The 27,551-nt window shown below is 41.4% G+C and overlaps 1 protein-coding gene across 2 annotated transcripts in view; it reads right to left on the reverse strand.

The window, feature by feature from the left end:
* Positions 1-964: 964 nt before the first annotated feature.
* Positions 965-27,551, reverse strand: part of LOC132446484 (glutamate receptor ionotropic, delta-1-like) — a 594,597-nt gene continuing 568,010 nt past the window's right edge. Inside the window, exons 14-18 of one of the 2 annotated variants that reach the window (XM_060036802.1) lie at positions 16,296-16,491; positions 11,617-11,783; positions 9,348-9,588; positions 7,428-7,566; positions 965-4,425 (exon numbers count right to left, since the gene is read on the reverse strand). In XM_060036802.1, coding sequence (XP_059892785.1) covers positions 3,908-4,425; positions 7,428-7,566; positions 9,348-9,588; positions 11,617-11,783; positions 16,296-16,491 — 1,261 coding nt within the window. In that variant the 3' untranslated portion in view covers positions 965-3,907. The remainder of the gene's footprint in view (positions 4,426-7,427; positions 7,567-9,347; positions 9,589-11,616; positions 11,784-16,295; positions 16,492-27,551) is intronic. The other variant, XM_060036803.1, reaches the window with a different exon arrangement.

A 27,551-nucleotide genomic window follows, 5' to 3' on the forward strand; every position in this document is an offset into this window, starting at 1 on the left:
ATTTTACTTTTGCATTTCATCATTTGGATTACTGTTATAGCATCTGGATCCAGAAGTAAATCAAATCAAAAATCGAAAATGAGGAGTGTTTTCGGCAGGCACGGGTAACTTTTAGATATTTTAAGGGTTCGGTTTTTTTTGGCTTAGCAGACCTTGAACATGAATAAAAACGGTATAAAACACAAAAGCAAATGGAAAAACAGAAAGGCATAATATGACCCTTTAATACGACCAGATAGAGGACTTTTGGCTGATCCTCTGTGTTTTTATACTACGCTAAAGCTCTGCAAATGGGCTTAGTCGCTCAACAGAGTTCTGAGTTGAATGGGATAATAATGTTATTAAACAAGAAATGAAGGTTCAATTCCAAATGTTGGTCTAATTTCATTCAGTCCATTTTATATTTGAGTAAGTTTCTGGAGTTAATCAGTCAAATATAAAACCAGGCACCTCAGTCATTAATTTAGTTTGACCAAGACATTAAAGTTTACAACCCAGCTATCAGTCAATAAACAGGGAGCCAGTGACTCATTTCGGAGAGTACAGCTGCTCTGGTGTGGCACAGTCATTCAAGGACCCAGACTGCCAGACTCTGAAGCCAAACTAGACGACAATCCACTTAGTTTAGTGTCAGTCCAATGTTCAAGCTAGCCACACAGCAGAAAAAATGACTACAAGATTAAACAAAGACTACAAACCTTGTATCTAGTGTAATGGTGTGTGTGTGTGTGTGTGTGTGTGTGTGTGTGTGTGTGTGTGTGTGTGTGTGTGTGTGTGTGTGTGTGTGAGAAAGAGAGAATTAGAGGAAGAGAGAAAGCCCTGAGATCAACACAATGTAGGCATAATAAAAAAAAAACTAGAATCCTTTTTTATATTATCCCTTTGGTTCTTTATATTAAGGATTCATGAGCTTTCCGTTAAGTTAAGCAGCACCATCTTTCAATCACCAAGCACCAATTACATTGTTGTAAACCATATTTCTTTATTAAAGTTTAAGAAACTCCAAGCAGCATATTCATAAATAAACTAATAGTCTCCCTTGGATGTACTGTTACAGACTATATGCTATGGCAGATTATTTTCATTTTCCCTTTCCCGTAGGGGGAAGGGGGTGAAAGGGAGGAGGGGGGAAACAGTGTAATGACTCAACTCCGGGTTCAATTCTAACACTTTGAATTCCCTAAATTCAACAGCTACAAGAGATGTCTCGCACACATAGAATTTTCGAAGCTAATAAACAAAAAATCCCTCAAACAATAACAAAGAAATGTGGTTCTCACTCTTAGCCAGTCAGCGCTTCAGTTTGAGGAACACAAACTCTGGACCTCGAGATTAGCTTCGGTAAAATACCTGAAATGTTACAAAATGAGTTAAGGATTGGTTTACAGATTAAGAAAAGTTTTATCTGACTAGCGTTTGGCCGCATACAAATTGTGCGTTTTGTACAGATGTAATATTTTACAAGTGTTAGATGATAGCTGTGTTTAAGGTTCAGAAAGGTCTGACCTTTACAGCGCTGAATTACAAAAACAAAGGGGAGAAAACTGCTTTGAAGTGGACACAGTTTGACTGGTAAGCATTATGACTGAGAATGTGTATTGGTCATTTCTGCCTTATCTGTCCACCAAATAAAACACAATAGTTGCTTAAAAAATAATGCAACATAAGCGCAGAGGAGTACCACAGTAGGGGTAAGTAAATTAGTGACTTCCCACATAGTTTGGACGAATACAACGATGACCGAAATGAAGCAGAAGGCTGTTTGACACAAAAACATATACATATAGTAACATAATAAACATATACTATATAGTCTATAGTATACTGTAAATATATAGTATACTATATAGTAAATATGATGAATGGAATTTTAAAATACAATTTAGGTATAAATGCAGAAACCTGATTTTGTTAATTCCAGATACCAAATCCATCGAGTCTGTCCAGGGTTGTATTGCCTCAATAATATTTAATTACTATAAAAATACTGCCTGTTTGAACATAAACAAACAAATTATCCTAGATTGTTACAGACGCTGCCATTAATCATTGTAGTACTTCTAAAGGGCAACAATTCATGAAGGGAAGAATTTAAACAAATACTTCATAGCCAGCTTGCTTTATAGCAGGACACCACATAGCAATTAAAATCGAAGAAAGAAATGATGATCATGAAGAAATATGTAAAAACCTTTAAAGGTCTTAACTGCATGTTAATCGTGATCATGAAAAGCACAAAATAAAGTAGATTCTGTTATCATTTCATTCAAGGTTTCAGGAAAAAGAAAGGATAGGACAGCAATATTGAATAAAATAATTTTACTAGCATACTCTCATGGACTGTAGCATGACCGAGGGATGCCAGCTGCAAGGCAGTCATCTAAGATTTGGAGAGCAGCCATCTTTCATCTCCATAGGTGATTACTGCCCTCATTAGCAGTAAGAGCCTGCAATATTAGTCACTATTTCTGTCTTTCTCTCTCTGTGAAAATAGCTTTGCTGCGTGCCTTGTTAAGAGACACACCTTTACATCCTTGAGTTAGAGAAAAAATATCATAAGATTGGATGTTCTGCTCCCTACTTCCTTCTGCATTCAGAGGAATTGAATAGATAACATCGCTACTTGGCATGCCTATCTCCTTTTAATGGTCTTGTAGGAGCAATAACAACTATGTTTTTAGGTTTCTGCGTGCCATTTGTTAATTTCTATATTGTTTCATTATCATCTTTAGTCCAGTTCAAGGTACTGAAATTCCCCGGTGGTCATTTATGGTCACAATCCCACCTTTACAAGCCTGTGAGTCTTTTCCAATTTCTTCAATTCTTTCGTTTGCCAAAACATTTCCCTCACTTTTTCACACCTCTCCATTGCTCCATACTCAGCAGTTATGTCAGGGTACAGAAATAATCTATTTAAACATATAAGACTGTGGGATCCAGCAGAGAGATCTGGGGCTCGAGGACACATCAATGGGGAGCACCTAGAAAAACAGTTTTCAGCTTTAGCTTAAACTAACAAATTAAAAAATCTAACCAAATGAGTTTACATTTTTGTATATTTGCATTGCAAAGAAAACCTTTTTTTAAAGAATGAAATGAAAGAATTCGAATTCACAGAAAAAAACAAAAAACTGACCCACAACCTTTTTTTTTTAGCGTAATACAGTGTGACAGGGAAGAGATAGAGATAGTGGTACCAGGGGTGCAGTGGGAATCGATTAGCGACTTGTTGAGACATCGTTTCTGATTTCGGCACTTAGAAAAACAATCACCATGAATTCCGCGTCATTATTTAATATTGAACAAAATTTACAAAGCCATTCAAACAGTCATCATTTTTAATCAATTTACATGTCGTTTTTTTGCCTTTTTTAAATCATCTTGTGTTTTTGTCGTTTTTTTTATAACTCCAAAAATCGAGAATATTCAAAATACACTTTTAACTTCACTTCGTTCTGTCAGTATTTACAAATATATACAGGAAAAAAGGTACAGCCACAGCCTGTATCCCACCCCCTCCCCCAACACCAGAGCAACAGTGGTAGTTCTCAATGAGTAATAAAAATCTTAGAATATTGTACACTTTTTAATAATTTTCCTTTACTACACCCTCACCGCACCCCCCCACCCCACAAACACAAACACATTCTCCGACCCCCCCATCCCACCATCATTAATGGGGGTCCACTAAGCCCTACGTAGACCCCGACCTGAACCACACCGAACGCCGTACCCCTTCCTAATATATATAGAAGGGATGTGGGCGGGGTCGATCATTGACCCCTCCCCTTTCCTTTCTCCTGTAATATGGACATGATGTGGTCAATCTCCCCCTCCTCCTATCATATGGATGTGCTGCTTGCGGGGTCAACCCCCCCTTTCTCATATGGAGGTGCTGTGGGCGGGGTCAATGGCTTCGGGTATGGGTCCTCCGGAGACTCCCTGGTAGGACATTGGCATGGGATTCTTGCCGGGGCTCTGGCGGAACAACCCCCCGTTGGGCGCCCTGTGTTTGCACTGCATGGTGCCGCTGATGGATGTGCTGCTGAGAGGGTGATGCGTGGGCGGCCCCAGCGTGGAGCTGCCAGGGAGCAGCGCCTGGGAGTGGCCCACTGTCCGGCCCAGCGTGCCCCCCCCATGGTGAGGGTGAGGGAGGCTGTGGGGCAGCGACAGCGACGGAGGCAGCTGAGGGCCCCCCTCCCCCCCGGGGAGGTAGGTGGTCACAGAGAGGCCCGAGGACGGATAGTCCCGCATGGACTCCCTCCCTCCCACCCTCAGTGAGGAGCAGGCCGGGCCGGGCTGCATGCTGCCGATGTCCAACGCAGAGATCTCGATAGAGTGGCCGGGGATCTGCTTGTGGGCAAGGTCCTCGTCCAAAAGACTGTTCATACGACGGTGCACCTGTTCCAGGTTCACCTCCTTGTCCTACAAGAGGAGGAGGAGGAAGGAGTTGTGGTGGTACAGAGAGAGAGAGAGAGAGTGACGGATGGCAGGGGGGTGGTAGGGATAGGAGGTGTGGAGGGAGAGAAGGAGGGACACAGAGGCTGAGATTGGCGTGAGGCCGGATTCTCAGATTATCTCAGGTCTTTCGCATTCTTAACTTTTGTGCCCCCCCTCCCCTTTTCTAATGTGTTGATGAAGATGTTGTGTTCACCCTTTTTTCCAAAACTTTCAGTATGCTCTTTGATTAAGGGCTTCAGTCATGCTTGTCATTGGTTTGTTTGCAAAAATGAGGGGACTCAAATGGTTTAGAAAGACAGCTTTTATGCACTCATTGAAATCAAACTTGGTCAGTGACAAGAAGAGGCGGGCTCAAGTCATAAGTCCACTAAATACTTTGCGACTTGTGGGACTTAATTATTAAACTGATATCGGCCACCTAATGCAGAGCTTGGGTAAAATGAAGCACGGAAATTAAAAATGCAATCAACCTTAAAAAATTATTTCGAGATTAAGATTGAGTGTTGTCGGCTGAAGTGTAAGGTCACCATGCCAACGTTTTACTATTAGATTGGGTTGGTTAGTGTTGTGGTCCACTGACCCTCAGCTAGCATGGCAAGGAGCTGGACCGACATCCAATCATGACAATATTGTTCCAAGCGCACACTCACATTTTGGTTTACTCCATGAACATAAGACACGATCAACATGTCTAATGGATCTAATTAAACATAAAACATAAAACGAACAGACATCTAATTTGCGTCATCGGGTCTCAAGTCAAGTCCCAAGTTTTTACCTTCCAAATCTATTATGAGTATCAAGGCCGATCTTTTATCTGCAAGTTACAAGCCCTCGAAACAGTGGCCTTGGTGGATTTCAGTCCATGACACAAGTACTCGAGTTAACATCTCTGAGAAGTGGGCTGGATATTTTTAGAAAAGGCAATTATCGGAGCCAAACATAGGGTTTGTTTTTCAATGTATATTCTTCCATTATAAATCCATTTATTTTCTTATCTCCATTAATCCAGGATAGATTTAGCCCTCTGCGTTGCATTGACCTCGAAGCGGGCAACGATGTAATGAAAACCACAAGCATGCTGACCAAGCATCGCTATATGCCTGCGGTCACACACACACACACACACACACACACACTTGTTGGGCTTTAATAGACAACAGAGAGGTTCCTTGTGGAACTACTTCGAAACATGAAGTAATCGGAAGCTGATGACAAAGGGGGGGATTTTCCAAGCCTGGGAACATGACTTGCATAGCAAGTGGCGGCACAAGGACTGTCCTTAGGGGAAGCTCAGTGCACAGAAGCTCTGTGAACCCCCTTCAATGACACTGCTGATGCTCATTTTGTATGCAGCTACAATGCAGTATGCAATCTGTGTTGGTTAGCAAGTAGAGGAGGTAGATAGATAAGAATATTATCATCCTGTTTTGATTAAATGTGTGCTTACAACAAAGTGCTTAAAAAGCCTGTAGTCTGGCTTGGCTCTGACATTGCCTCATTCAAGTTAGAAAACAATGATAGGCGTGACCCTAATAATGTTGAGATAGCTACTAGTTCTAGAAATTCAGATGGCACATGTCTACCAAATAATCAATCACTCCATCAATCCATAAATTTTGCCCAAAATACATTGGAAATAGGTTGAGGCAGTAGTGGCTAGGAATGCTAAAGATGCTCTAGCTTAACACATGTGTTATTGACGTATTAGTTTGTCTGAGAATAAAATCGAGTCAGTCCCGGCAAGACTAGATGGTTAACAATCTAGCAAAATATATTGATCTAGCTAGGATACACTAATGCGACATACATCTTCTTTTTTTTTTGTTAGTTCATGGCGGAAAATTTGGTTTGAACTGTGGAACAAATTAAATAGATATGAGTGAAAATGTGACACGTTACAATCCAATTCCTCCCACTCTGCCGCCACCTTCATATTATTCCAATAACAATTTTCTTTTTTAATCATGCACACAAAACTGTTTAAACAATAAACTGAAATCTAAATGCAATGTGTTTCCTTTAATGACTTCCTTTAAGTAGCGTAATCTAAACAAATAAATGGTTTTGATCAAAAGTGTAGCGGCTTGACAGAAATGTAAATGAAACAAGTTGACAATATTATGGCAGATTTTCAAAGCAATCCTACTGCAATGTTTATATCATCCATATTCTAAAGCAAACTATTCAGAATTGAAATAGCACTTAACCTACGTTAACAAACATCTCTGATTGAGTGGTAAATTCTCATTTTATGTAGTATTGGGGGACACTACTTGATTACAATATAAAATAAGTATACAGACATACACTACTTAACCATTATCCTAGAGATCTCTTCAAGAGGAAACGTATAGTTCTGGTATATACACACAGATTTCTTCAGGAAAATGTTTTTGTTGAAAAATGTTTGTATTTATTTATTTTATTTATATAAACAATGCCAGCATGTAAAAGTATCATTTGTAGTCATATTTAAGATAATATTAAAGATACATACTAGAATATTATATATATGTAGAAATTAAAAGGCAATTGTTAAATCAACTGTGCTTTTGACCATGTATAGATATATATATATAACAATATATATCTATAAGTGAGGTATGCACTTGTGCCATGCATTAAAACGGTGGACTATAGACTTAAAGGATTGTGGTTAATGGGATATGCAAGATTAGTAGATGGCTTGGGAGTTTTCCCTCAAGAGCTTGCTTGGAGCATCATAAACTACCAAGGCAAGGTAATACATACAGATATTCATAATATGTACCAAAATGTCTCTTGATATGGAGATATTGAAACCATGACTCAACTTATTTATATTTCTGGCAAATAAAGCAACTAATGAAGTTACTTATGTGGGGCATCTTTGTTCTTTCTCTCATAAAATAATACATAAAGTTAACAAACTTAAAACACAAACATATTGGATCAAAAGTGTCTACAGACGGGTCTATTCTGACCTGTATCAATAGCTTCTGCTTCATCCCAGCCTCTCTCTCTCTCTGTCCAAATGTCTCTCCTTCCCTCCGATGAAGCAGTTGTAATGTCATTATATGTCAATGGACCAGAAACCCTTGCCAGTCTGTAATCCTTAGCAACCTGCACGAAATCACAGACAGTCAAGTGTAAATAATGCGTCAAATAAAAGGATAGATAGACAAGATAGGAAGAAGAAATAGAAAAAGAGGTCAAATGGGTGTCCAGATTGACATATAAATTGAAGAGGTGACAGTTGTAATACTAGGGATTGTGGTCCGGGGTGTATTGTGAGAGACAGGCATTATTACAAGAGTGATAGACCCCGTGCATGTTAGACTACGCTGTTTGCTCACACTGTAGTTTAGGGATCCAAGTCAAGCCTTTTTCTGTTTTATTGAATGTGATGAAGCGATAAAGCCTTTACATCCCGCCCTAAATGGTCTGTGCCCCTAAACCTGATGATAGAGTTGATAACTGCAGCAGGAAACTGACACTTTTATTTTGTGGTCGATGACAACTACACAATTTAGGTCTTATGTTAGTAATATAAACTATCTAGAGACTGAAGCTGTGGGGTATTTTTCAAATGGGAAGCCAAAATTAATTTTCTTGTATTTATTTTTTGTTGTTGTATCTAATTGCCATTCGTGATAATGAACTCTGACAAGAAATTAAATTAAAGTATGACCCTTATAATCAATTCCTGAGGATAAGATGATAACAAGTATTATTAGAAGCTCTAGTGGTAGGTTGGAGGCCTCGGACACAGTGTTGGTGAAATAAAATACACTGGGAAAATATTCAAGTAAAATAAAACTTGCAAAGAAATATTGCATCTTCAGGCTCTCAGGTAACATTTACTTAATGAAATGCGAGAGGTAGTGGTCGGCTATCGGTTTTGTTAGAAGATGTTGTCAGATTTTAATGGATTACTGTAGTCAGGTATATTTTCTCGGAGGGCAATGCGGTCACAAACAGAGAACCACAGACACAAGGGATTTATACCTTCTAATAAAAAGAGCAATATTATTAATATGCTTATTTCTAAAGGGTTGACCCAGGCCAGAGTATCTTGTTTTTTGTCCTAACGTGAGGCAACAACCAACAAAACGATCACCACTATTAAGAGGGGTTGCCAGTTAACACTGCTATTCTTTTCTCTCCCTAAAGATAATTTGAATCTTCTCGGGGATCCCTTCTGCTCAGGAAATGACCCAAAGCCTCACTGCAGAAAATACACCATACATCAAAATACCCATTGCAATAATTTGATCTTGTGGGCTTGATGGCACTTGGTGCTTTGGGGAGTTATTTAGCAAGAAGCCTGGGATGGGTTCTCTGCACTTCATGTGGGGATATGCGGGGTGGACAATCTGACACCGTTGGCTGATTTGAATTCAGTTTCTTCTGAGCCAATAGAAGTATCAAGCTACTGAAGATGCGCATTGAGGTAAATAAAAGTGAAAAAACAGTAAAAAAAACATAAATCGTTAAAGTTAATTAATTGCGTTGGGTGGAATATTAAGGTCAATGGTTTCAATGGTTGATGCTTTAATGTATGTTTTGAGCAAACAACCGATGCAATATAAAGTATTATGAATGGGTATGGGTGAGCTTGGAAAATAAAAAAATGAACACAAAAAAAGGATAATTAAGAGACCAAATTTGATTTCAATCTCTGGCTGATAGGGTGATTTATCTCACCAAAGCTATCCCATCTATCCCCCCCTTTGACCCTCCAACCCTCCCCTGAGCTCCTGACCCCCCTGCACCCTGTCCTACAGCTGGGTGTACTGAAGCTCTACTAAGTCGGGGCTCGCGTCTGTGGCTGGATCCTTAAAGTAGAGTGTGGCAGTGTCCTCCCCCCGCTGGCCTGTCCGACGGACCCTGTGCTCGGTCACCTCTTTGGGCTGCTCCCGGCGGCACCGGTTGCCGTTCCACCACGTCTCCATGCCCGCCACAAGGCAGGCCAGCAGCAGGCCGGCGGCCAGGATGCAGAAGACGCCGGCGAAGCTGTGCAGCTTGAGGGAGCGGCCGTCGGGCTGGGCGCTGGCGTGGCGGTTCAGGTCGCAGCGGCCCATGCGCGGCCACCACTTCTGCTTCAGGATGTCCAGGTCGCCCTTCTCCTGGAGCTCCAGGATCCTGGAGGAGGAGAGAGGGACGGGAGAGGGATGGAAGGATGGAGAGAGGGAAAGGCGGTTTGAGTGAGGATGAAAACACTGCAAGCATTCCATCACTATTCGAGGTCGCACAAACTATTGGTCTTGCAGCAAGTGCTTGAGAGACCATTGCAAGACCATTAGTTACTTTCGCATGGCAAAGTAAAGAAGCATTTCTCCAAAATTACTTTTAAATCGAAGATTGTGGACATTTTGCCAAGAAGTCAACATTAGAGTAAGGCTGAACAGTTGAGAGATCATTATTGTTATTTTCTAAAAACATGAATGCAAGTAATGTTGGAGAAAGTACGACTTAATAAAAAAATAAAAAACATATCCAATCTTGTTCTTGATGGTATAATAAATGATATGAATAGCTATACTAATGGGTTGCGGATTTGGTTCTGATGAGTTATTGAAAACATGGTTGATTCCAGCAAGTGAAGGAAGGTTTGACCTTAACATTTTAAAAGGGCTCAAAGTCATAACACTGTCCTTCTATTGAAATATCCCTTATTAAAACCCCACTTTGGGCCTAACTTATTTTTTTTCTGCATAAATGAGCAACAGAAGTTTTCGAATACCTTGAATGGAACGGTGATTAAATAACGGTCACAAGTGCCCAAACGGTCATGGGAAAAAAGGGATTAATAGGAGGAGATAATGGCTTTTATAATTCTTTACAGCATACAATAGCCCAGCCCTCCATTTAACACCAGCCAGGGTATCACGGCATGTCCCTCAGTGGGCGCCACTGGAAGGCTTTCACGGGCCTGAACCCAAACGCAAAGAAGAAAAATAGATAGATAATAACCCCAACCGTTTAGTGAGTCGCAACACCCAAATCAATCCAATCCCACTAACAAACAGATTTAAGAACATGGCCAATCAACTAGGAAAGCGTTACAAGCGAGTAGCTAACAGCCCCAGAGAGACTCCCCCATAGTGGGGGGGTTGCACACATATATCCATGAGATATACAATAACGTACGTAGGGAAAGGCTATTTAATAAAAATAATCACAGTGAAGTGAGATGAAGCTTGGCAGAAGTAAGGTGTTGTGAGCCGCTATATGTGGTGCATCACCACGGGAGGTGTGGAGGGCTGACTGCTCCGGAGGCCCCCCCAATTGTGTTCCTCTATGGGGTAGGCAAACCCCTTCCCACAGTGGCCTGGTGTCCCACACTGGAACAGAGGCTCTCTAACTAACTGCTTGGATGTATCTGTAAGACGGATCTGTGAGCTTTTGTTTGATAGAATTATGTAGCCTTATTCCATAATTTCAGGTCTATGCTTTAGTTATTATAGATTACATTATACTTTTATCCCTTTACATTATTTAAAAAAACATGCTAGGACATGCTAGCCTCTAGGGCGACAAACACAGTGCTTCAACATAAGAACCCTAAATGCAGAACGTAGCTGTTCTGCATTTAGGGTTCAGAGCAAGTAATTAGCGAGCTCACGGAAGTGTGCATCAAACAATCTGCAGGCAGGGGAGGACTCCCCAAGGGGATGACAGAACGATGACGATTAGCAAAGAGGTGCTCTGATTTAGTGATGGAACAGCCCAATGAACCATGATGATGTTATTGATGATATCAAATAGATTACATCAATTACATGAGTTCCAAGTCACTGTGTTGTACTGTACTGTCGATGTATGTACAGAAAATAACTGAATTCAAGAAACCTTAAAATCATGGACTAATCATGGAATGGTTAGTTGCTATTGATTTTGTGTCATGCTAGTCTTGCTGATTTTACGATTAATATGCAACATGCACACAGGGGGGACGACATTATTTTGGGAGTAATAATTCTGGAGGCCTGTGATTCTGAGATGAATATGCATATTATGTAAGCTATGTATGTAAACATTTTGTCGTAATCTGACTCACAAAAAAGAAAACACTACATCATTCTACAAAATAGGACTGAAATAATACCAAGATAAAACAACACCTCGCCTCGACACATCTCAAGGGTGCTTTTATTTTGGCGGTCTTACTTCTGGGAGAAGAGGTCTCGGTAGGGGCTGCCGTGCTGCATTGCGATGCCGTAGCCCTTGCTACTCATGCCGTTGCCCGTCACTGTGACCGTACACTCGTCGTCGGTCAACGCGGCGTACTCCAGGACGGCCATGTCCCACAGAAAGGCGTAGGTCGTCTTCTTCGCCTGACGATGAGGGTGTGGGTGGATAAGAATAAAAAGCAGAACCTTGACAACCATGACCCGTCAAATGGTGCTTCTGTACAACAGAGTTTACCACCTGATTTCTCAAGACAACTTCTCAAAGTGAAACGGTCAGGACAATGACCATTGAACATTTCATCATCTATTCAAATCTCTGAAACTTCAAAGTAGCTTTAAATATTAAAAGTGAAAAACGATAGGGAGCCATAAACTGGAGGCCATTGTTTCACCATTCATTTCACTCTTGTCTCGAAGATTTCAAATGATGGTGTTGTAAAACGTAATGTATTTTATAATGCTAACATAATTCGGAACTTGAATTTAAATGTAGTCTACTTGGCAAGATAACTGGTATAAGCCTTTGATTTTATACATATTTTTAACCCAAGGACAAAATAGCTATGAAATAAATAGCGAAGGTCCCTCCCGGTATACTAGATGTGTTTTTTCAAATGGAAACACGCATAACTGTGGGTCTGTAAGACGTACAGCCTTGTACAAACAACTTGTTTATGTCAATCCTAGTGGGTTTCCCTGTGTTCACCAATCGCTTTCTTCATTCCCTTTGAGGAGGCAAAAGAGCAAATAGAAAATGCATTTCCTACAGACAATGCATTGAGTCCTTAGTGCAGAGTGAGGCAAAAAATAGTAAAGGCAGATGTAAAGAAATGTGGAATGGCCTAAATCAAGTGAAAAGTCTTCAACAGAGTTCAAAAGGGTAAATGGAGTCAACAATGTAAACATGCACACAATTAAAAAAGTGTAAAATGGTTGGAAACAAATAAAGTGAAGAGTTTTTATTTGAATTGAGTTTTTATAAATACTTAACGGTTAAAAATCAACCAAGTTACGAAGTCTGAAGTAGTTGAAGTGTCAGAGAATAAAGTAGAATATCTTAAAAAGTTTTAAATATTTAAAACAAATGTTATAGCTGTGCGTGATTCCAAGGAATGGAATGGAGTCTCTAGGTGAAAAATTGTGGAAGGAGTAGGGTCCCAAAGTTTCTAGAGAACAATAGCGCTGCATGCAGCACTCACCTAACTACAAAGAGCAAGCTCTCTCTCTCTCTCCCTCTCTCTCTCAATGCCGTAACTAAGCTAGCTCTCGCATTTGTGGTTTTGACATATACATAACTAGGGTGCACTTTACTATCTGCGCAAACCCCTTCTAAAGCTCTCTCTCTCTCTCTCTCTCTCTCTCTCTCTCTCTCTCTCTCTCTCTCTCTCTCTCTCGTAACTAACATTCTTCACATTATATTTGTAATCTATACCCTTTCACTGGATGAAGCCAATAAATGCGGCTGTACCTTTTTAAGCCAGGCATTACGTTAATAAAAATAATAAATAATAATAATGCGATTTATAAATGTAATTTCTATAGCATTAATTGGTCCAAGGGTGCTTTGACATAACAGTATATTAATACAGGAACAGAAACAATATAGTGACAATTGGTCTGGGCAGCTGTGGGCCGTGTCTGAGGACCACAGATTCTGAGATGGGGTATCTGAGGAAAATAATTCTGATAGATACTGGGGGCAAGGGCATGGACAGATTTGTAGGTGAAGAGGAGGATATGTAGATGGTGCGGGACCTGGAGCCAGTGGGGATGATGAGGGTGGGCTGTGCTGCAGGGCTTGGTGCCACTAAGTCACAACTCATCGGTGCAGGTAAAGATCTGGTTTGGTTGCGGTGTTAGCGCTAAGTGGCACTGTTCTAACCCTGCAGTGAGGACGTTTCTGAAACCTGGCAGCTGAGTTTAAAACATTAGGGAGCCTATCCAGGACTTTGCTTGGAATCTATGAACAGGACTTTGTTGACATCGGTTGAGGGTCACAGCAACAGTGTCTGGGAGGGATAGCCGGATGTTGAGATGTTTTTGAGGTGGAAAAAGCAGATTTGAAGATGGATATGATGTGGAGCTGATTTGACAGGTTCCAAAAGGTTGCGGAGGGGAAGGGGAGAATGTTGAAGCCGATGGATGGAAGAGAGCATCCTTCCAGGAATATTTTGCTGGCTGTCAAGGAGAGTGGAAAAGTAGAAGAGTAGCCTTGGTCTAGAAGGGAGCTTTTTTGTAGGTCTTCACATGGTCGTAGGGGCCAACATCTGACCCATCCCATGTCCTGTGAATCTGCTACCATGTTTCTATTAATCTATTTTATATATTGTCTCTTTGCTTTGTTCTCTTATTTTATTCACTATTCTGTTTTTCTATACTTATTTTTATGTACTATTCCATCAACCTGCCCAGGGACTACAGTCAGAAAATAGAAATCTGCTAGAACCTGGCACAATGCATATTCTCTGTTGCACAAGATTAATGTCTTAGTGTGCAATGTCTCTCTCTTGAATTAACTAAATTACAACACAGAACCAGGGCTGCTGCACTCCCTGCCTTGAGTTCCTGTATGAGATGGTACGTTCGGCCGCTGCGCGGGGACAAGCAGAGGGACCCTAAGATGAATGGCGTGATGGTCGGACAGCACAGATAGGAGGGGATTATACCAGTGGAGCCCTCCCGGGTTGGACCTCTGGCGTGCGGGGGACATTCAACATGCTGTGGGATTTTAAGGCCGTCCAGCAGACATCTCCGATTAGAAGTGAGGATAATGTAGCAAACACAGATGGGTAGCTTGGACATGAATGTAGCCAAGGATTTTTGGGGGCTGCATACCAGGAAAAGCTGAAGCTGTGAGGACTTAGCCAGGATTTCAGCTTGGTGTATAACGGCAGGCCTACCGCCACATCCCACTGGGAGAGCCCTCCTTCATGAACACACAGCCTGGGTCACAAAGTCCAGTCGATTTTGCCATGTCTTAGTCTGGCATAGAAAGCCAATTTTCCCCTTAATTACCCTTAATTACCCTATATAGCACTAGATTCAAGCAAATACAAAAAATAAGACAATTAAATGGAGTAACAGGGGTGGTCTAGACTGAGTCAGTAATATACTAGCAAGGTTTTACTAATACTAGGGGACTTGCCCTCAGCCGGTCTCTGTTGGTGCCAATTAATGAGCGTCTCATCTTCCCTTCCTTTGTTTATTCCTTCTGCACTCCATACCCCATCTTTATTTTATTCTTGTTGTACACCGAAGATTCTAAGTCGTCCTTTTATTCCATTCAAATGCTAATTATCTTGTTTGTCTTTTTGATCTTGATGCTTTTATAACGTTTTAATGGCCTGCAGGCTCATATGCGAGATAGTGCAGGATGATCTTTGTTTACTCCAGAAAATGGTACCTTATTCTAGGTAGCAGCGAGGGGAGAGACAGAGATCGGGTTCTGGTTACCAAACAAGCAGTTGGTTATTTGGGAATGAATTTGACCAGAGATTTTAGAAAACACTAATTATTGTTGTGTATCAAAGAGAAAGTACTTGCAATAACGTATGCAAATACAGACGAGTTGTACAGTACTGTATATTTACAATCATTCGATTTTCATATACATTGTCATCAAAAAACAAGAAATATTTTGGCCCTAAACAAAAACCTAAACACTGGTACGCTGAACAACCCAGAAATGCAACCCAGAAACAACAAAACTGTTGCAGAGTCTTATTAATATGTTTGTGCTATTGTTGTCATACTACTAGCATGATGAAAATGTAAATCATAGTAAACATGTCAATCACAGGGTCGGCTTAGCTCAGGAGGTAGAGCAGTCTCGTAACCGAAAGGTTGCTAGTTCGATCCCCAGCTTCTCCTAGCTGAGTGTTGATATGTCCCTGAGCAAGACACTTAAGCCTAACTGCTCCTGACGAGCTGGCATGGTTGACTCTGCCGTCGGTGTGTCAATGTGTGTATTAACCGATGTAAGTCGCTTTGGATAAAAGCGTCTGCCTAAAATGCCCCTAATCAAGCTATTTATTAAGTTTAATAAATAGTGTGTTACACAGTCCCTTCTTCACTCAGTTAAACATTGTGTTAATAAATTAAGATTAGAATAAATATTCATGTACTTTTAACTTGAAAAGGAATCCTGTATCACATACCTACGTTTCGTACAGTTGCACTCACGTAAAAAGTAGTCAATGTACACAGAGTTCACAGTTAATAGTTGGATTATTCTGGTCAAAAATATATCTGAACAATTGATTTTGTTTCTTCAACATTTAAACTGCATATTGTCTATCACATTATACATAAAATTGATAACAATAATTCATAATAAAGAAATAATAATTTATACAACCTTAACTGTACTACTATACTATTCAGTCAACTTTACTTTTCAAGTAGGATGTCAGTAGCCGTTGCACAAAATATAAATGAATACATCTCATCCCCTGCTTCTCAAATTTTATTTATTACAAGATCTTGTGTTTTAGGATGCCTACACAGGTGAACTTAAAATAGAATTCGGAGTCACACACGCACACACACACACACACACACACACAAACTCACACACATTCTTCCCCTCATACATTGCACAAACACACACACACACACACACACACACACACACACACAACCCCCCCCCCCCCCCACCTTGCGGATGCCCTCCGAGGGGCTGGACACGGAGAAGTCCAGGCCGCTGTTCCCGCTGATGGTCCTCCAGAGCTCTGCGTAGGTGCTGTCCTGCTCCAGGGGGTTGGTCCCCTTGTTCTTGAAGTAGTCGTACACGGCTGAGTCCCGCACCGTGCCGTAGTCCACCTCCATCTGCCGGGACAAGTCCTGGAACGACCTGAGAGGGCGGGGAGAAACCAAACACACACACGCACACGCACATACACAAGCAGAACAATGATACCTTCTTCTTACAGTTGACAGGGGAGCTGAGTATTTTCTTTCTCTCTTTGAATATTTAAACATTGAAGTTTACCGCATGCTTTTAAAGATTAATTTTGGCACACCCATCTCAGAGTAGAGGAAACCCTTCTGCAACAAACGGTTACAAGCCCTAGGCAGCGTTGTGTTGAACGTGAATGGACTTCCTGTGTGCTGCTACGCAACTCAGTGACCGGTGCGTGCAAGGTGTTGGGGACACGTGCCTGGTCCGCAGAACCTCATTGCTGTTGGATCGATATATTGGAGGATCATGAATGCCACTAGACTAAATATACAAGACTAGATATTCGACATTAAGACAACACAGGATGGTAACAGGGTGTGTGATCAGCATTCATACCGGGTTTGAACCCTAATGTACGCAGGCTCAACTGTAGACATCCTTTAGCAAGAGGCCCTAACCCTCTTCCGGCCTTATAAGGACCAGTATCTTAAACCCAATTTAAGTCTTAAAAGTGACTTTAAAGGGAAACTTCACCCATTTCCATTAAGATTTGTATCGTTATAAACCCACTCATATTTTTGAATGGTCGTGCATCATTCCCTTATTTTCTAGAGAGGCTGGAGAGATCCGTATCGATCTCCAACACTTCCTGTTTAAGATGACGCAATATGACGATTTTTGCGTAGAAGTAAATAGGAAGTGTAAGAGGGGAGGATTCTCGTAAGACTCCCACTGACGCTACAGACCTATTAGAGCAGTGCCAGTGGGTGGGACTTCATCAGCAGAAACTAACATCCACAGCGTCTGAAGAAATGTTCTGTGAAATGATTTTCAAGCAGTCTTGCGGTATCAGCTTGGTAGATGAAACAGCGAGGTGTCCGATAGGCGGAGATCTAGATCAGCGGGAGTGGCCAGCGAAGCTGTGCATTGTGGTGCATGGTGGGAGTTGTTGTCTTCAAACCACAAGTGCCAAAAAGTCACTTTCTGCCTTTTCTCGGTCAAGACGGCACCAAATTAGAATTTTATTTTAGTATCCGACTACATATAGGACCCAATTTCAATACATATTCATGCCTCCACCGGTGAAACGCTCCATTAAGGTCAAAGTGTCTGTTAAAAGGATGAAATAGTTGAGCAATTGTCTGTGTCATGTCTCCTGCCGGGGATGTGAAATTTATATAAGAACCAATAGAAACTCACAAAACTAACAGATGGAGTAGTTTGGTGATGATGGTGCTGTATGTGTTGTAATATATTATGAAAGGAACTAACCTGGTAATCATTAAATGTGTTTAGTGGACACTTTTATAGATTAAATAGAAAAACTGAAATATTCAGTGAGTGCATCCATTGTTAACATTGGTCGCCCCTTTGGGAGTGAAGACCTAACCTTGAAGGCCGTAGGAAGGCCGTTAATGCCACGCTCTTCAGAGCTGCACCTCAGGACAGATGCAAATGTAGAACACAGTTGGATTTTGCATCTAACCCAATGCATCAGTGTGTCACTCTATGAAATGGTGGTGCCGGGTCAGCCATCTAGATTTTTCATTTTGTTTTCACCGCAGCGTTCTTCTTCTTTGGTTACCAGACTCCGGCTGAATTGTGGGATAGCGTAGTGACCTACCGTTGTATACTGTGGCTGTAGTACGCATTCGGAAACTGTTTGCCTACTACACAATGCGTACTGAGCATTCCGACGCGCTATATTTTTGACGTACTACAAAATGCCTACTATATAGCAGTCAAGTATGAGTATTCGGATGCAGCCAAGCCCAGTTAAGAAAGGATGCTGGTTCTCTGGCAATTGTGTTTGGTTATATTAAAAAGAAAAAAAGGCTTAGCCATAAATACAGTCAATAGGACGGGAGGGGACAGGCTTATTTCCTGAAACAATTCCATGGTAACGTCTCTGCCACCAGTCTGTGGGTGTAATTTGTAGACGGTCCCTAAAACAGGTGGCAGCCAGAACATAGATGTTGCACAGACATCGATAGCAACATGTCTTTGTGATTTTTCTCGATGCGGTGTCCTAAACTGTCTTCAACATACAAAACCCGTAATGTAGTGCAATGGTGTTGATGAATTAAAGGAGACTACTTTTTGAGGGAGATTAACTCAAAGAGTATACATTTAATAAGCATGCAATACAAATAAGAAAAAGCATAATTATTAAAGTATTTGAATTGTTACATTATGTTGGTGCAACAGTTTGACCACTGTCCCTGTCTGTTTAACTGCCTATCAATAGCGCGCATTGATGGATAGTGTATGAACAGCAAACCTTCAAGCATACAGTATATTCAAGCTCTTCATTCAAGCAACAAACCCTCACAAACAATCTCTCCCTCTCACCATGACACTGTACTGCAGACTAAAAGTGTGAAGGTGGGGCTAAGGGCTTTAAATATGGTGTCAGGAAACACCTGCTGCCAATGATTGGTCCAATTTGGGCCAAACCATTTTCCCTTGTGTCAAAGGAGGACATTGACATTGGACATTAATGAGCGACAAGCCTAAATGCACTAGTGAAAATCACTGATCTACAAGATGAAATGAACTTTAACATGCATGCTGTATTATTGATGAGTTTTTCCATGGTTGAATCGCAAAATGCCACAGTATTATAATCCCCCTGTTGATTTGACCTGTCTAGTGGGAGGGGCCATGGGGTATAAAAAGGGTGAGCTGCTGTGCTTCTGACAGTCTGCTGTTTAATTTGCATTTATTTTGCTAATGGATTATTTGATTTATTGACATTGATTATTTGAAGTACCGGTATTTGATTTTGAATATGCTTGATTTATTATAGAGAATATTTGATTATTGATTATTTGAATTGATTGAATTATTTGATTTTGGAATTGGTTTTGAATATGTTTTTATTTTACTATTTTCAGATATTTGGGTGTTGGCCTCCTCTGTATGTTTTGCACTTATCTGACATTTTGGGGGAATAAATGTTGTTAAAAACCGATTTGTAACTGTGTGCCTTGCCATCCTTTGGGTCTGAAAGTCCGGTTTAGTAAGGATACATTACTTTCACCCGAGGCGGGGTGTGACAATTGGTATTGGCAGAGCGAGAAGTGGGTTATATATATTGGCAGAGCGAGAAGTGGGTTATATATATTGGCAGAGCGAGAAGTGGGTTACGATCCTAAGTGTCAGTGCTAGCAATTACAGAGGAGGCTGAGGAGGTGGCCAATCCGAGGGCCATGGTGAAGGATTTGGATGGAACACCGAGGAGTCTGAAGAAGATGGTCAAGGTTATGAGAACTTGGGGGCTAGGCCTAAGCGGAACAAAAAGGGTTCTTGAAAGGCTAGGTGGTCTGCTGAGCCACGAGGCCTACAACAATGCCAGGTGAACCTACACTGGTTGAAATGTTCAAAAACTTTTTGATTGGCCAGCAACGTAGGGAGGGTGTTTTGGTCCGTGAAATTCAGCAGTTAAAAACTGCCATTACAGTGCCTAACATAACCACCTCACCTGTTAGCCAAAATGCTAACCCTCCTCTTAACCTTCCTTCTGATGGTAGTCTTTGTGTGCAGACGCCCAAAGCCACTCCCAGATCTCAAGCTTCAACACCAAATCCTCCTCCGTCTCCGTCCAGAGATTCTTCCAACAACCCTCTGCGTCCAGGTCCAAAGATGCTTCCTTTGCAAGAGGGAGAGGACATTGACAATTTTCTTGTGCGCTTTGAGCGGATCGCTCGCACCTGGGGCTGGCCTTGTGGGCTTGTCGGCTCATTCCTCTCTTGACAGGTAAAGCCCTGGATGCCTACTCCGCGATGGAGGAAGACGACTCCAACGTCTACCCTAGCCTTAAAGAGGCACTCCTTGCAGACGTACAGACTTCAGTTCCGGTCAACCTACATTCCTCCTGGTGAATCTCGCAAGGAGACTTATAACAGACTCAAAGCACTCTACAGAAGATGGATCAAGCCAGAGCAGCGGTCCAAAGATGACATCGCCGAGCTTGTCATTCTTGAGCAAATGTTGCGCATGCTTCCCAACGTAATGAAGACCTGGGTCAAGGAACACGAGCCAGAAGATGGACTTACTTCGGCTAAGCTTGCAGGCCAGTACTTGAATGCTTGCAAGGTCTCAGAATGCCAAGGCAACAGAATACCCGAGTAGCAGCCCAAGGGGCAGCTGACGTGTCTCACAAAGCCAGTGGTCCCGTGAGTGTTCCAGGCAACTTTGGGGAGAAGAAAGGTTTCTCGAGACCAGGTCCAGTGAAGGATCTCATCTGCTACCCCTGTCAACAGCCAGGGCATTGGGCCGCAGTCTGTCCTTTGAAAGGGCCCAAACTGAAGCAGAAGACCTGGTATGACCAAAAAGCACGAAGCAGGGTGCTACAGCCAGGTCAAAAGGTCATGCTCTTGCTTCCAACCTCCAGCAATAAGTTGCTAGTCCAATGGCAAGGTCCTTACTCCATTGCCAGATAAGTTGGACCTGTCACTTATGAGATCTCTTTTCCGGACAAAGGAGAGGCATCCCAGGTATACCACATGAACCTTCTAAAGGAATGGAAGGAGAGGAAAGGATCTGTGGAAGGAATGGACAGATTTTATAGTGACACAGACACAAAATGCATGGGTTTACATTTCGTTCTATGCAGTACAAATATTGTCGGACAATCGTGCTCTGGGATAAGATTCAATAGATTAATCTTCGTGAGCATGAGCATGAATTGTTTTTGAGGTCTGCTGTAAAAAACGGCGAAATCAGAGTATCCCTAAAACACTACATATATCCTTTGATGTATTTGTTATTTTGACACTAACATAACTAGAGGGTGCTCTGTACTATCTGCGCATACCTCTTCTGAAGTTGAAGAAAATATCCCAATTGAAAGGCTATGGATTGAATTTCGTTGTGTAGAACAAGAAATGTCTGAATGTTTGCGCATGAGGACGAAATCGCTTCATACCGGGTTGAAATATAACATCTGTGATTACAGAGTAAACTGGCAGAACAGTATGGAGGTCAGTCAGACCATTTGTGGAGAAATCGCCTCTTTGCTACTGCTACCGCCAAAGTAACCGATGCTAAATACTGGGAATGGGTTAACCCAGTGGTGTAGTCTACGTGATACGCAGGTATACGCTGTATACACATTAGGAACGCACCAGGATTTGCGTATACCCGATTAAAAATGTGAACGGATAAGTATTAATCGTCTTGTGACAGATCTTTCACTTCTGTTTATTTTTTCGCAAATACCGGTTGGGTATAACTGCAATAAAACACTTTTAGCAGGGGAAGTTATCTCCTACAATCACCATTCATAAAATCCCCCCTGCGCGCTCTGCCCTGTCTCTGTTACGAAGCGCAAAGCTGCCCCTGCATCTCTGCATGTTAGTTTGCGGGCCGAGCCCCTCCTTCTTGCACTGTGATTAGCAACTCACACAGATTGAAAGTTAAACGCGGGAACAATTGGCATAACAGTTAAAACAACTGGATAAAACGATAAAAAACACAACACAAATACTTAAAGAGTCCCAGGCTACCTGCTACAGTAACATTCAACATTATAATATGAAAAGCAAACTACACTATTTCAGTGTTTTAGTTAGTTTTAAAGGTCCCATGACATGCTATCTTATGTATTCTTTAATATAGGTATGAGTGGGCAACTAACACAGTATTCAAAGACGTTCCCGAAATTCAGCCGTGGTGCAGAGTTACAGCCACTCCGAGCCAGTCGCACATTGAGCTTCCCCCAAATGCGCTGTTTTGGTGCCTCTAGCTATAATGCAAATGAGGAGGAGCGAGGCGGGTCAAGGAGGAGGGTGGGGGTGTGGCCCTGAGCAGCTTGCAGCCACGGTACCATGCGCTCTGTTTACAGTGGATGTATCGCAATGGCGAGCCGCACACAGCCTTTAGCCGTGTTCTGTAAATATTCTAGAACACACGGGAGTCCTGGAGCTCTATATCTAAATATTATCATATAGCCTACACAGATATCTATATCATATAATATATATTATCACGGTCAAAAGCTGTGTGAGCCGATATTATGAATCTCAAACGATCGCGTTGGGTTCTCCGACGTTGCTGGTTCTTCAACGTCCACATCAATGTGAAGTAGACACTGTAACGCAAGTGTTTCTTGTCGGTTCTTTGACGTGTCTTGTATTTCCACAACGAGACTGTTGTGGGGGTTATCTGAGCCATGGTTGAGAAGGAATTGGGGGGAAGGAACTTTGGCTTTGACTCCCTCAAGAACATGAACCACGACCTCATAAAGTGAGATTTTCATGTCATGGGACCTTTAAGCCTGGCCCAAAATCAACTGCTGCCGCTTAAATTGACCCTGCAGCAGCAGATGCCACTATCAGAGCTACGGAGACTAGCAAAGACACAACAGAAAAGTGTGTGTGTGTGTGTGTGTGTGTGTGTGTGTGTGTATGTGTCCAGTCCTCCCATATTAATGTGTAAACCACATAACAAGTCAACAGAAGACAATGTTTTAATCCCACTGTACATCTCCTTTTTACTTTTAGATGAGAACCCCTGGCCAGCCTTTCGGACTGGGTGTCAGGCTAGGGAATTTAAAAACAGGCATCCTTGGTTAGAGTGGAGGGAAAAAAAGTTAGGTAAATGTCAGCCAACATGCAGTTGGTATGCACAATTTTAATTTATAATGTTAATCACTAAGCTACGGTGGCGCTGAGCATTCACCAAATAAAAAAAAGTTTCACAGCTAATGTAGCCGTTAGCACACTCAGGATCTCGTAATTACGAGATAAGGATCTCGTAATTACGAGAAAAGATCTCGTAATTACGAGATACGGATCTCGTAATTATGAGATGAGGATCTCGTAATTACGAGATAAGATATCATATTTACGACATAAGGAACTCGTTTACGAGAAAAGGATCACGCCTCTCATTCATAAATAACGTTGCTGGCGAGCAGCAGGCCGGCAAAGATGACGCTATCCGACGCTATCGTATTTAATCTCCTGCTCGGGTTGAGGCAATGGGAAATATTGATATTCCTTAAAAGTGAGGAGGGCATTAATATAAGTATGTCAACATTGCGCAGACATCTGAAGTCATTGGCCGGCAAAGATGACACTATCCGACGCTATCGTACTTTATTTCCTGCTCGGGTTGAGGCATTGGGAAATATGGATGTTCCTTAAAAGTGAGGAGGGCATTAATATAAGTATGTCAACATTGCGCAGACATCTGAAGTCATTGGGACTGTTCAGGAGAAAAGCCCAGTCGGACCTGATAAATTGCCGGCGAACCGCTCTAGCCGAGCCTTCTCTCGGAGGGACACTAAAGTGTGTTGCATAGCGACCGTCGTGCATTTTGAAGGCAGCCAGGAGGGATTACTTTTTTGTATTCTTTAATAAAACAGCTACTTTGACTTTCTTGTTGTTTTTTAATGTAGGTGTGTCTATGACTTTCGTTTTGCCATAATAGTAACCGTAATTATACCACTGTGAAGTTTTTTTTTTAAAATAATTTAACAACTGACAGGGTTTGCCTTAACTATGTATTTTACATAGTATTTTAAATTTTAATACATTAATTATGTGACATACTGTCACAGCCAATATTAAAACAAAATCTAATATGGGCAGTGGGACAAAAATTATATTTCCCCACAAAAACAATATTTTATTGATTTGTATAAAAACAATTTAGCTCATTAATTGGAAAAGAGCTTGAGGTAAGACGTTTTCTGAACAATAATGCATAGTATAAAGTTAAACACATAATGCACTGCTGTATTCAACTTTTAAGAGCCGCAATGTGAGGGGCCAGCCACATGCCCTTTAAACCATCATGACAACAACATTTCCACTTCTGGGTTCCACTGAACAATTAACGCGTCAATATTCGAGGGGCTTTGGCACATCAAATGATGGAACAAGCATCCCGTACTGGTTCAACTGCTCCTGCAGGAAGAGAGCCACTTGTAGCAGGTCCGACTGGGCTTTTCTCCTGAACAGTCCCAATGACTTCAGATGTCTGCGCAATGTTGACATACTTATATTAATGCCCTCCTCACTTTTAAGGAACATCCATATTTCCCAATGCCTCAACCCGAGCAGGAAATAAAGTACGATAGCGTCGGATAGCGTCATCTTTGCCGGCCAATGACTTCAGAAGTCTGCGCAATGTTGACATACTTATATTAATGCCCTCCTCACTTTTAAGGAATATCAATATTTCCCATTGCCTCAACCCGAGCAGGAGATTAAATACGATAGCGTCGGATAGCGTCATCTTTGCCGGCCTGCTGCTCGCCAGCAACGTTATTTATGAATGAGAGGCGTGATCCTTTTCTCGTAAACGAGTTCCTTATGTCGTAAATATGATATCTTATCTCGTAATTACGAGATCCTTATCTCGTAATTACGAGATACGGATCTCGTAATTACGAGATCTTTTCTCGTAATTACGAAATCCTTATCTCGTAATTACGAGATATTATCTCGTAATTACGAGATCCTGAGTGTGCTAACGGCTACATTAGCTGTGAAACTTTTTTTTATTTGGTGAATGCTCAGCGCCACCGTACTAAGCAAATGAGAGTATAGCTAATTCATGGTCATTTTTAAGGTGCAGTAATTTCACACTTTTACACAATTCAATTACTGTAAGGTATGTTAGATAACAACAGTAAGAGCTAAAATTAGAGCAATTGAAAGAGTGAAACATTAGTCTCCTTTCATCTCCTTCTCATGCACTGGTTAGCCATGGTTGTAAACAGTTCATTAAATCATTTTGAGTAGATTTTGTCCTTGTTTAGCATGTGCTATTGCTACTATAGATATACAAAGGACAACTTGTCATTTTTGTGTTCTATTTGTTCATACTGTTATTAAAACTGATAAACCTATTCAGCTTTCCATGATTGTTGATAATCGTTATACTCTTAAATCAGCGGGTTGTAGACCCCTGCGTTGGTGAGTGTGGTGCGACACCCCATAAGCGCCACACACGAACACGTACCGGTGGGACGGGTTTGTACGAGGCTGGGAGGGAATCATCACAGTATACCCACTACAATAAAATATACTACACCACTGGTTTAACCTAACAGTTGTTAGTGCTTAGCACTCGTCCATGAACATGTTAGGGTTGGCCTTACTGTAACGACAGCGATATATTGGTGTTTCTTTCTTCTGACAAATATACTAATTGTAATTTTATATTTGGATAAAAGCGTCTGCTTAAGGCCCTAAATGTAAATGTAAACTATTACCTTACTATTATAGTTTACTGTACCTAAGTAAAGGAAAGCAGCTAAGCTTCCCTGAAGAAAAACAATGCAAATAACTATAATGGCTTTTAAACTGAGCTAAGCTCCCCTCTAAATATGACAGATTTCCCGCTTTAGGGACCCATCGTTGCAGAGAGACAAAACCTGTGCGCTATCGACCAGCTGAGGGTGTTGGATGGAGGCATATGGTGGAGGGAGGTCCCAGCGGTGCTTAAGAATGTTAATTCCTTCATATCGGATAATTCCAGCACCAGGTTGAGATATGAAACATTAGTAGAACCAGCTGCTGCTGCTTGCATTCCCTGTCTGAGTATGCTGGCGAATGTATTGGTTACCAGGAGGGGATCAGAGCCCCTCAGAGTGCCAGCCGTCCTACCCACCAGGTGACAGACAAGAGAGTGTCCTCATTCACCAGGTAGATGTTCAAATCAGCCTGATTGACAGTTACTTGTGACAGTTAATGCTACTTATTTTTACTTACTTTGACTTAGGCTACTTACTTTTTTGTTGTACTTATCTTTATTTACTTTATCTTGCATTGTTGCTGCTGTGTGGCTGTTGAGGAACAAAGCCTAAGAATTGTGCTCTTGTGTACCAGTAAGATGTAATAAAAGTGATTCTGATTCTGATGCACAATGTTCGAATTTTCAGTTTACTTCAACCTCAAAAAATGGTGAGTTCAAGATTGCTGTTGTGATTCTCATCCTCGATTTGTCCTTCATATCCAGTGTATCAGAACACTTTATAATTAAGTTTAAATGTAAACACAAGTAGCGTTCTGTTTTTCCAAAGCTAAACCTTCACAAGTTTCAAATGTATCATAGTGAGGGAAACGGTGTGTCTGGACTAGCCATCATTACTATGAAGAGAAGGCACTCAGATTGTCCTGAAATAATCGCAGCTCTTGAAACCGTCACATCAATCCTGATGTTTGAGTAAAGTAATTGATAAGAATTTGATTCAATAAAGTGATGTCAGTGTATAAAAGATCAGAATGGTTTCCGTCATACCGTTTCATTAAATTTGAGTCGAAAACGCAGCGGGAGATTAAAATAAATGAAAAGAGGATTTAAGAAAAATGGAAAAAGGGAAGTCAGTGGGTGTAGTCATCTGCTTAATTCCCCAGAGCGGATGAGTAATAAATAGGAAGTCACTGACCAGTCATCCTGTGCATATCAAGTATGGAACCATACTTTTCCAGAACTTTTGGAGTCCTTGTAAAGCTTTTGAAATGTGTACTACTTAGTCCTTTAGAGTCCAATTTTGTTCAAACTGATAAGAGGGCCTTACAGTGATGTCATGTCATTAATGAGGTGAAGCATCCTAATCAAGGATGACACACCCTAACCACGCGACGGGCCTGGCCCTATTCTGCACTCAGCAGACCTATGAGTTCAGGGACCTAAAAACGTTGATTTCCATCATTGAGGCAGAAGTGTCCATCGTCTTATTTGGGAATAGAAACCAGGCTGCCCAGTCAGTGCTGTAGTAACGTCCAGAGGGCTGTTTGGAAAAGGACCCCAAAGTGTAAATGTATATTTCGGAAAACTATAGTAAAAATAGAATAAAGGTTGTATGATCAGTCACTCCAATCAGGATCAAACGTTGTGTGTTTTTGGCAGTTCAAATGGGGATGAACAGTATTTGGGTTGTTCCAGTGGGGATGGTTGCAACATTGCAACAGGTGAGAAAGGTCTGTTGTCAGATGATGCTGCACTGAGAATAACCTCTGACCTAAAACAGACTATTGTCTTACTTAAGATAG

Source organism: Gadus macrocephalus, chromosome 18 (genome assembly GCF_031168955.1).
Source record: "Gadus macrocephalus chromosome 18, ASM3116895v1".
In the NCBI taxonomy this organism is placed as follows: Eukaryota; Metazoa; Chordata; class Actinopteri; order Gadiformes; family Gadidae; genus Gadus; species Gadus macrocephalus.